General features: G+C 39.3%; 1 protein-coding gene across 1 annotated transcript in view; it reads left to right on the top strand.

The window, feature by feature from the left end:
* The window catches only part of LOC143388542 (fibronectin-like), an 80600-nt gene extending 72257 nt beyond the window's left edge, over window positions 1–8343 (top strand). Inside the window, 7 exon segments of the mRNA XM_077108288.1 lie at window positions 255–393; window positions 2384–2392; window positions 2607–2762; window positions 4701–4826; window positions 5326–5432; window positions 7821–7934; window positions 8272–8343. Coding sequence (XP_076964403.1) covers window positions 255–393; window positions 2384–2392; window positions 2607–2762; window positions 4701–4826; window positions 5326–5432; window positions 7821–7934; window positions 8272–8343 — 723 coding nt within the window.
* The last annotated feature ends 1713 nt before the right edge of the window (window positions 8344–10056 follow it).

Consider the following 10056-nt stretch of genomic DNA (forward strand, 5'->3'; position numbering starts at 1 on the left):
GTGTCGTTGAGGGCTCCTGCTAACTATGGAGCACATAGGCAGACTTTGGGTAGGAAAATCTGAGAGAAGTGACCATTCCATGCTCATTCCATTTCTCTCCTTGGCCAGTTGGGACTCCTATATACCCCTGGTCTTTATTAGTTTCCCTTTGATTTGTTTAAACAGTGAGGGTTAATGATAAGGGACCAGGGGAGCCCGCATCTGTTCTTTACTATAATGCTCTCTCCCCATTTTGGCTGTACCAATAATTGCAGTTCCGAGTTCCTGGAACTTCCACCAGTGCCACTCTGACAGGCCTTACCCGAGGGGCCACCGACACCATCCTAGTGGAGGCAATGAAAAACCTGAAGAGGCACAAGGTTCTGGAGGAGGTTGTGACTGTGGGCAACCCTGGTATGTAAATTCACATGTGGTTTAGGCACATGCTCCTTGTTGGACTGCACCAGAGAAGGCTTTTCCTAGTGACTGTTCCTTTGTTGCTTGTTTCCTTGCAACTGTGGGAAGTATGCGTACCATCAATATGAAGTACATGAGCCACCTTAAGTTCACTTAACTTTAAGTGTCCTCACCAACACACATGCAGTGTTAGGATGACAGGCCAGTTTTTTAGCCCAAAAGTATTGAATCTTTCCCAGTGTCTTGAGTTGATATGAGGCACTGGTTTCCTGGTATACTTTCCCGTACCCCTTCCTTCTCACCATGCTGTGGTCCCCTAGAGTGATTCTTAGTACCAATACTAATGGGAAGTTCTCCTCTGTAACCCATTTTTATCCAAAGAGCTTCCTAATTCTAAAGTTATTTCACTTTTTTTCTCCTGATGATATAGGTGTAAAACCATCATAAAGGTTAAATGACCATTGACTTTATTGTGGGGTGGGGAATGGGTATTGGGGATTGAACCCAGGGATGTGTAACTACTGAGTTACATCCCCTGCCTTTTTTTTTTATTTTGAGATAGGAGCTTGCTAAGTTGCTTAGGGCCTTGCTAAATTGCTGAAGCTGGCCTACCTTAGCCTCCTAAGTAGCTTGAGTTTCCTGGCATGTGCCACTGTGCCTGGCAACCACTCACTCTTCTTTGTAGCACTTTGCAAGTCCTTTCAAGCCAGTAGCATGCCACCTGGCTTTTACTTTGCAGCAGCTGATGTTATTCACCGAGGAACATGAGATAGGAAAAAATCAAAATCGTGAATCCTGAATCTTCCCATTGGAAGGGTCTCTCTCCACACCAAAAAGGAGTGGTAACTCCTGTCTATGCCATGTGACAGAATTCCATCCTAGGGTCCAGTTATATAATTTCAGCCTTATTCTTTATCTGACAAAAGACTACTATTTTATATGTGTAAACTTTGGTGAATTATAGCAGCTAATTGCTGGCAGGCTGGGGGGAGGTTCTTTTGTGTTTGTTATTAGGTATTGCATTTTGTCGCTTTAATGGCAAAATTGTTGTGTGAAAGGAATTTTTGAGAGCATAAAGGTTTTTGTGCTTTTCCACATCTTTTTATTTTCTTTAAATATTCCATCTCCATAACATTAGTTACGATAGAATTTTAACTCCTGAATATTTTTGGAATAATGAATCCCCATTTAACAGTCTTAAGTTCTTTCTGTTTTTCTTTCCTACTCCTTATTCCTGGCAGTGGTGTTCTTCATGATAGCCAGGGTCTCTTGACTTTGGCTATTGGTATCAGGGGCTGAACTCAGGGGCATTCAACCACTGAGCCACATCCCCAGTCCTTTTTAAAAGTTTTTATTTTGAGACAGGGCCTTGTTATTTTTCTGAGGCTGGCCATAAACTTTCAATCCTTCTACCTCAGCCTCTTGAGTCGCTGGGATTCCAGGTGTGTACCCAGCATGCCTGGCTTACACAAATTATTTTAAAACAAGTTTTTCTAAAACATAAAGAGACAAGATCTTCGGTCACATGATGAGACTGTTACTTAGTCCTAACTCATGTACTTCACATTTGATTTCTCCTATTTGAAACAGTTGGTTTTATTAATAAAATCAGTTTTACTATCATAATAACTATTTTGCAAAATCTAGGATTTCCAAACTATTATGCAAAAAAATGCAATAATAAAAGTGAAGACTGCATTATAACAGTATATAAAAATGCTAAGACCTTTGCATCATAAGCAGAAGGTAGCCTCTGATAATATTTCTTAGTTTAGTGAGAACTTTCTACAGGTTGGCAAAAGGACAATACATTGGCTTCTTGGCCTCATGAGAGAGATGTTAAATAATTAACTCAAGGTCACTCAGGTCCTGATGGAGAGGCATTGCTACCCTTGTTCTTACCTGGCTTAAATTGCCTCAAGGTCGATTCCATGTTCTATAAAGTAGATTTACCAGATTTGATCATTCTTACAATTGAAGACAAAAGTGAAAGATGGTCTCCTTTTCAGATGCTGGTGGCAAGTGTCCATTGGCTACACCTTTACATCATTTATGAGAATGGCTGATACATCCATGGAGCAGATGGAATTTTAGAGCTACCAGAATTTTTCTGTTAGATTAAGTCATTGTATATAATGTTCTGGTTTCTTCTTCTTCTTCCAAACCACCAATAATAGGTCTCTTTTGCTTTTTCTTCCTTTTGCTCATAGGCCCAAACCAACCTATTGATGACACCTGCTTTGACCCCTACTCGGCTTCCCATTATGACATTGGAGACGAATGGGAGCGAATATCTGAAACTGGTTTTAAAATCACGTGCCAGTGCTTGGGCTTTGGCAGTGGGCATTTCAGATGCGATTCATCTAGTGAGTAGCTTGCTCTGACCATCCACTCTTCCTCCATCTCCTCCAGTTCCATACATTCGCATTAACGTACCAAGGAGTCATTTGAGAAAACTGTTGGACTCCAAGTAACATTTTGCATCATTGAAAAATGATGGGAAATTTTACTTGTTGAATATTGCTTCATTTCAAGTCGTATGCTAATACAACTACTGATTAAAGCAAGTTGTTGGTGATGCTTTTGAAATTTTCTGTTAAGTCAAACTCAGTGGAGTCAGTTCTCATTGAGAATACCAGTCAGAGAAACCCCAATTCTCTTTTAATCTTTAGTGTTGAATGTGGTTCAAGGTGATGATTCATATTCATACTCATTTAGCACAAATCAAACATACACATGTACACACACACTCTCACATTATACACACACATCACAAATACACACATTGAATATGTGCACACACACACACACACACACACACACACACACACACACACACCAGCCACATAGTTTGAATATTGCTAGTAATGTAAAGGAAAATGTACAGATATACTACTTGTCCATAATTTAAAAGCCACTTCACCAAAATATATTTGATTTTCAAATTATAGAGATTTTAATGTTTCAAATTACAGTGATCCTAGGATTATCTATTGTGCTTTGAGAGTTACTATTAGAATTTATAACCTTTCACTTATCCTTCGATTTTAGGAGATATAATCATTATTGACCATTGGTTCATTTTTACAGGTGTTAACCATTATACCATATAAACAAGCCTTTTATCAACGTTTACACAAATCATATTCATGGAAGTAAAACAGAACAGATTTTTAATGATTTCTTAAAAGTATATTAGTTGACTTGTATACATGAAATGGCTTAATCCAGATTGAAATTCAAAAGCCAACTGATTTTTACAGTGTAGACTTCTGAGCTTGGCCACCTGAAAATGGTATATAAAATTGGGAGGCTGAGCAGAAGTATGGGCATGCACTGCGGTAGAGTTGGGTGTGCTAACATGTGGCAGCAATGAGGTGGTTGGTTTTAACTTCTGAAAATGAACTACTTTCTAAAAGTCTGCCTGTTTTTTTGCCTGCGTAAGTATTAGGTGCAATTGTGGGAGCAGAAGTTTAAGGTTGTTTATGAGTGTCTTTAGATCAACTTACATATTCTTTGCTTGAATGTCATAATTGTTTAATGCCTTTTCTTCCAATTTGAGAAGACTGAATTGTTGATTTTATAAATTAGAAGAAAAAATGCATTCTGATGTAAACTTCCTAAGTGTGTTCTATTTAGTATAAATCTCAGAGACTAAAAGTCATCTTTTACATATGGTAAAGGCATAGGACTTGTGGATCCTCTTCAGCACCAGGTCTCTGTTTGTAGGGATGATAGCCAGGGTTTATCATTGTTTTGTCATCTATGTTTATTCTTTCTTTCAACTTACATGCAAGAGGTCATGGCAGAAAGAAAATGCTGATCTGTTTCATTGCACTTCTTTGTATCTAAGGTCTCTGCAAATCCAAAACTGACTTTAAAATATATATATATATTTATATATATAAATATATAAATATTTATATATATAATATATATATATATATATATATATATATATATATATATATATATATATATATATATATATATTCCTAAAAGACTACTCTGATCCTGCTTTCATTCACCACAATTTTAAACCTTAATGAAAATCTAAATGGAAATCATTGACCAAGTGCTATGACATGATTACTGCGGAGTGCCTTAAAATGGCCTAGAAAATAATAAATAGCAGAAACTATATTTTTAAGTCCAACTGAAGAATCAGTTCACAGTAGGGATTGTGACCTTTAACTTGTCATTCTTTCCAGATATGTGGATTTTAAAATCCTATATCCCAGTGTGCTTTTCTCTTGAGAGTCAGAACACAAATAACTCTGCCTGTGATTTTCCCACCCACACAGAATGGTGCTACGACAATGGTGTGAACTACAAGATTGGGGAGAAGTGGACTCGCAGGGCAGACAACGGCGAGATGCTGAGCTGCACGTGTCTGGGCAATGGGAAAGGAGAATTCAAGTGCAATCCCGGTACATCATTGAGAATGGTTTCCGGAGCTCTATTGGCACACCCACTTCCATTAGGGGCTGTAACGCCCATTCACAGGATGGACTGGAGACCTTAGGTCCCCTTGAGGTTTGAAGAGAGGCTTTGTTCATCTTTTGATTTGGAAAAGTGGAGGTGAGCCTCAAAAAGGAGACATGATGGAATGTTATTACAGGCCACTTTAGCACTTTTCTGAGTATTTTGATCATTATCTGCAGTGAAAATGGTGGAAGAAGTCTCTATTGGTCTGTCAATTCAACTTTAAAAATATGATTTCCATTGAACCTATTAGATCTAGTTTGTGGAAATGCTGCCTTAAGATCTGAGGAGTAGTACCTCTCTTATGATGATTCATATAAATTTGAGTAATTTGGACTTTGATGATACAAATTTAGGATAAAATGCAACCCACCCTTGTACCAAGCTGAGTCTGCATTGCTGTTCTTGGTCTTACATGTGCTTCTGATTTGTGCCTACATGTAGATGGGACAACATGCTACGATGATGGGAAGGTTTACCAGGTGGGAGAATGGTGGCACAAGGAAATTTTAGGTGCCATTTGTTCCTGCACATGCTTTGGAGGCCAGCAGGTAAGATGGGATGTGCCAGGTTCCCTGCAATTTAGATATGACACAGGGGAGGCTCCTGTATTTACATGCTGTGTGCAAGGTGCCTCCATGCCTCTTATGAAGAGTTGATAAGACTCTGGAGCATCCTCCCTGAGAATGGCAGACAGCCCCTCCCCATGCCTGCTCTTCTCAGGCTGTTCTGTTCTTCAGCACTGGAAGTGTTACCTGCTATGGAGCACTGAGTAGCCAGCTCTATGCTGATGGACAATTTCCCTGTGGCCTTGTTGTGAAATATTTCAAATAATACTTTGGGTCTAAGAAAATTCCACTTTGTGCCCTCTCTTAGTCCAAATATATATCCTTGTACTAGCTCTACTAATATGCTAAGTAAATGGGACAAACAGGAAATGAGAAGTGGTCATGGCTCTTAGTTAATGATATAGTCAGAAATTAAATTAGTATGTATTTAAAATCAAGCTAATTAAGGAAGGTTTTTGAGTTGAGTCTGACAAATACAGTTCTGACTAGACTGGAGTCAGCAAGAAAGGGTTTATGGAAAAGAGAAGAATAAACTGGCTGGACTTGGGATGTCTCAGATTTGGTTGAGGGAGCAGAAAGACAGTAAACACACCCCCAGGGACAGGGTGAACTGGCCCAGGTAGGCTCCATGAACCAAACCTCTGCCTAAGTGTCTTGTTGTCAGAAATTAGATGGCAAAAAAATCCACTATTTAAGCCAGTACTCCTCAGCTATTTCTAATATATGCCCTCCTTCATTGTAACAACAGAATGCTGTGCCTTTCCCAAATAAGTAAAATTTCAAAGGGAAATGACTCTTGTAATGGAAAGTAATGGAAGGTCATCGTCCTTCGTTTTCAATGGAGACATGCCTTTCCTAACAACACTCCAAATTCTGATCCATGGGAAGGAAACATGCTTCCACCCCAGGCAAGGTCCACAGTATGATATATTTGGCATTAACCAGTTACAGATGCACAAGAAGAAAATGAGCGTGATGGAAAATGTACTTTGGGGAGATTCATCTGGCATCAGGGAAGCTTCTTCAGGGTTCTCTCTGCATCACCTTACCAAGGGACACAGTCCAAGGAAACTGATCTGATTCCATCCCTAGTGTGTGAAGTTGGTCTCTTTCTTTCAAACCCCCCCCTCTTTCTCTCATAAAGACCGATCATAGAACTCAGTCATCTTGGTATAAAAATGTGTAAAGGAGAATTTATTGGGAAGTAGACATTGGTCACACTTCAGTCTCTTTGTTACTTAATGAACGTGAAACCTTTCCCCTGTGACCCCTTTTCTGTTCCAAAGTGCTCAATGAACCACTTATGACAGGAGTAGGAACATTCCTGATTCTGTAGGTAGGCATTGACCTGTATTATGTTAGGTGTTATGGGAAGTAGGCTACAAAGTGGAAAATGTCTAGAATATATAAAAGATATGAAAGAATGTATAAAATATATTTTAAAAAAAAGAAAGAATATATTAGTGTTCTTTGGGTTGCAAGAGGAAAGTCCTGTTCAAGTTAAGTGGAAAAAATGGCTCCCATAACTGAGAAGTTCTGTATCTACCAGCTTGAGGGGCAGCTCCCACCATGGCATATGGAGTCTGTTGCTCTTGGGCTACCATTTCTTTTCTAGTAGATTCCCTGCTTATGGTAACATCCAAGATCAGCTTCAAATTTACCGTCTCCCAATTTAGGAACAGAGAAAGAGAACTCTCATTTCCTCACACTTCAGGCAAAAATCTGAGAGAGTTTTACTGGTGTAGTGTGGTCTGTTCCTATGCTCCACTCCATTGCTGGCCAGAGACAAGACTTCCATGTTACTGGCCAGGGTGGTTTAGGAAGGGAGTAGCCATACAATGCTGGAAAGACCATGGCTAGTGTCAACCCAAATCCATGTTGGCAGCCCCAAACCATGGCCCATTGTGTGACTTCCCTCTCCCTCCCAGCAAGCCACTCCTCTCCCCTGGATCTCTATTTCCTTTGCTGTATAATGAAGGTATGTGTCTATGTGGTCTCAAGTCTCTTTTAAAAGCTCTAAGATTCTTTGAAACAATCTTTTCCATCATCTAGTATTAAAAAAAAAACATTGCTGAGGATGTTGGGACTGCAATCAAACTTAGCAGACTGAGTGGGATTTAGATAGGAAGAGAAGAGAGGAAATTCCAGGAGAAAGACAAAGTGTATGCAGAGGCCAGTGTGAGCTTTGGTGATAAACCAAAATGTATTCCAAGAGTTGCAAATGCATGAGATTCTCATCAGTGCTTCTTTAGTGATTTACTGCTTATATTTGACCAATGCACAAGAGCTGAAATTCTTAACTCAAGCACTAATTATGATGCCCTTGGGATGTCTGTCCTAAGCTCCATTTGTTTCATCTCTCTCCTCCAGGGTTGGCTCTGTGACAACTGTTACAGACCAGGTGGTTCAACTGTTCCTGAAGGCCCCTCCTCTGGTCACTCCCCCAACCAGTATACACCGAGATATCATCAGACAACAAACACTGTAAGTCCATTTGCCCCTGCAGACTCTCCCTAAATGCAATTGGGTGCATGACAGGGAATCTCTTTCTGCAGATTCCTTTCTTCTGAATGAACCAAATATTTGTTGTTGTTGTTGTTGTTGTTGTTTTGAAGATCTCTTAAGTGACTTGTGTGGAATACTGTATTTTAAAGCATCATTGAATTTTTGAATATCTCTCATTGCTCAGTATATGGCTGGGCTCTTCAAACTAGAAAGTTTCTTTTCTATGAACAGTTGTCACAAGTCTTCCCTTCCAACCCACACCCCCATATACTTTATAGAGTATTTGCTACTGATTCTCTTCTTCTTCCATTAACAGAATGTTGATTGCCCAATCGAATGCTTCATGCCTTTAGATGTGCAGGCTGACAAAGAAGATTCCAGAGAGTAATATTTGCAACCCAACGGAACAAGCATCTGTGTCTGCTATGGTCTATCCGAAGTCGAGTGATGTTAGCAGATCCCATCTTTGAATGTTTGTTTCTTTCTTAGCCTTTTGCTCTGGAGACTCCAGCTTCAGCTAAACTCACGGCTTCTCCAAGCATCACACTGGGAAGTGTTTTGAGACTTTTCTCATAAATGAGGGCAGTATGTTGCCCATTCTGCTTCAGAATAGTCAGTACTGCTCAGTATTTTAAATGAAATGATTCTTGGTGTGATTTGGTTTGCATAATGTATTGAATTATGTTACCAAAATTTTAAATAGGAAAGTTGCCCAAACACTTCTGCTTTCATTTAATTGTCTGGCCCACAATACTATAGGAATGGCGTGTCCTTGCTACTGTGATATTTAAAATATCCACAGTATTCACTTCTCCAAATGATTCTAACAGTTGCTTAGAAGTGTCTTTCTCTTACCTGTTATTTATCAATTTTTCTCAGTATTTTTATACAGAAAAAAATTGTATTGAAGACACTTGGTATGCGGTTGACAAGAGAAATTTGGTATAATTATGGTTGGTAATTATTTTTTATACTGTATGTGCCAAAGCTTTACTACTGTGGAAAGACAACTGTTTTAATAAAATATTTACATTCCACAACTTGGAGGGCACTTCTTTTTATATCAGATATTTGGGGAGGAAATAATAATCACCATGAATGTTCTTTTTCTTTTCAATTCATCAAACATTTAGATAGCTCTGACATGCAAGGCTCTTTAATTCTTGGGTTACTTCTGTACAAGGCTTTCTGCTTTTTGCTGCAAAAACAGCTTCACTTTTGTCATTTCTCCACTCTTCAAGAGCAGAGAGATTTATGTTTTTTCCCTTAACAGATTTAAGTAGCCTCTCATCTTTATGAAACATGCCAGCTAGCACTTCAGAAGCATAATTGAAACAATCTTTAGTTGCTTTTTTCTAGGCATTATTATTCTTCCCTCCCTCCCTCCCTCCACCTCCTTTCCTTCCTTCATTGAATAAACATCTTTTCAAATAGATTACTTGTGAGGAAAATAAAAGGATAGCTGAGCTGTTAGTACTTCCCTGTACTATACTATTCAAGTAGCTTTGTCTTAGGGAATCCCCATGGTATAATAACCTCATCCAATCTGTCTTAATTCATGTCGACTGACACTTTAGCATGACTTGATAAACTACCATCTCAACAGTTGCCTTACTCATGGTCTGCAAAGATCATTTCCTTTTCAATTTCACCTTGGGGAAGCAACAAAACTCTGAGATTAAATATGACATTCAGGGGTGGGGGTATAGCTCAGCGGCAGAATGCTTGCCTAGATTGCATGAGTCCCTGAGTTTGATGCTTAGTACCATGAAAAAAAAAAGAAAGAAAAGAAAAGAAGCTGGGCATGCCTCCAATACCAGTGGCTTCAGAATCTGAGGCACAAAGATCAAGTTCAAGTCCAGCTTCAGAAATTTAGTGAGATTCTCTCTCAAAACAAAAGTGCTAGGTACTAGGGATGTAAAGTTTCATGGTAAAGCACCTCTGGGTTAAATCTCCAGGAGAGAGAGAGAGCGAGAGAGAGAGAGAGAGAGCAAGAGAGAGAGAGGGAAGGAAGGAGGGAGGGAGGAAGGGAGGAAGGGAGGGAGGGAGGGAGAAACCCTTTAAAAATCAATCTCACTTTCAGAATAGTAAATCATGGCAT

This window comes from Callospermophilus lateralis, unplaced genomic scaffold (genome assembly GCF_048772815.1).
Source record: "Callospermophilus lateralis isolate mCalLat2 unplaced genomic scaffold, mCalLat2.hap1 Scaffold_386, whole genome shotgun sequence".
Lineage (NCBI taxonomy): Eukaryota > Metazoa > Chordata > Mammalia > Rodentia > Sciuridae > Callospermophilus > Callospermophilus lateralis.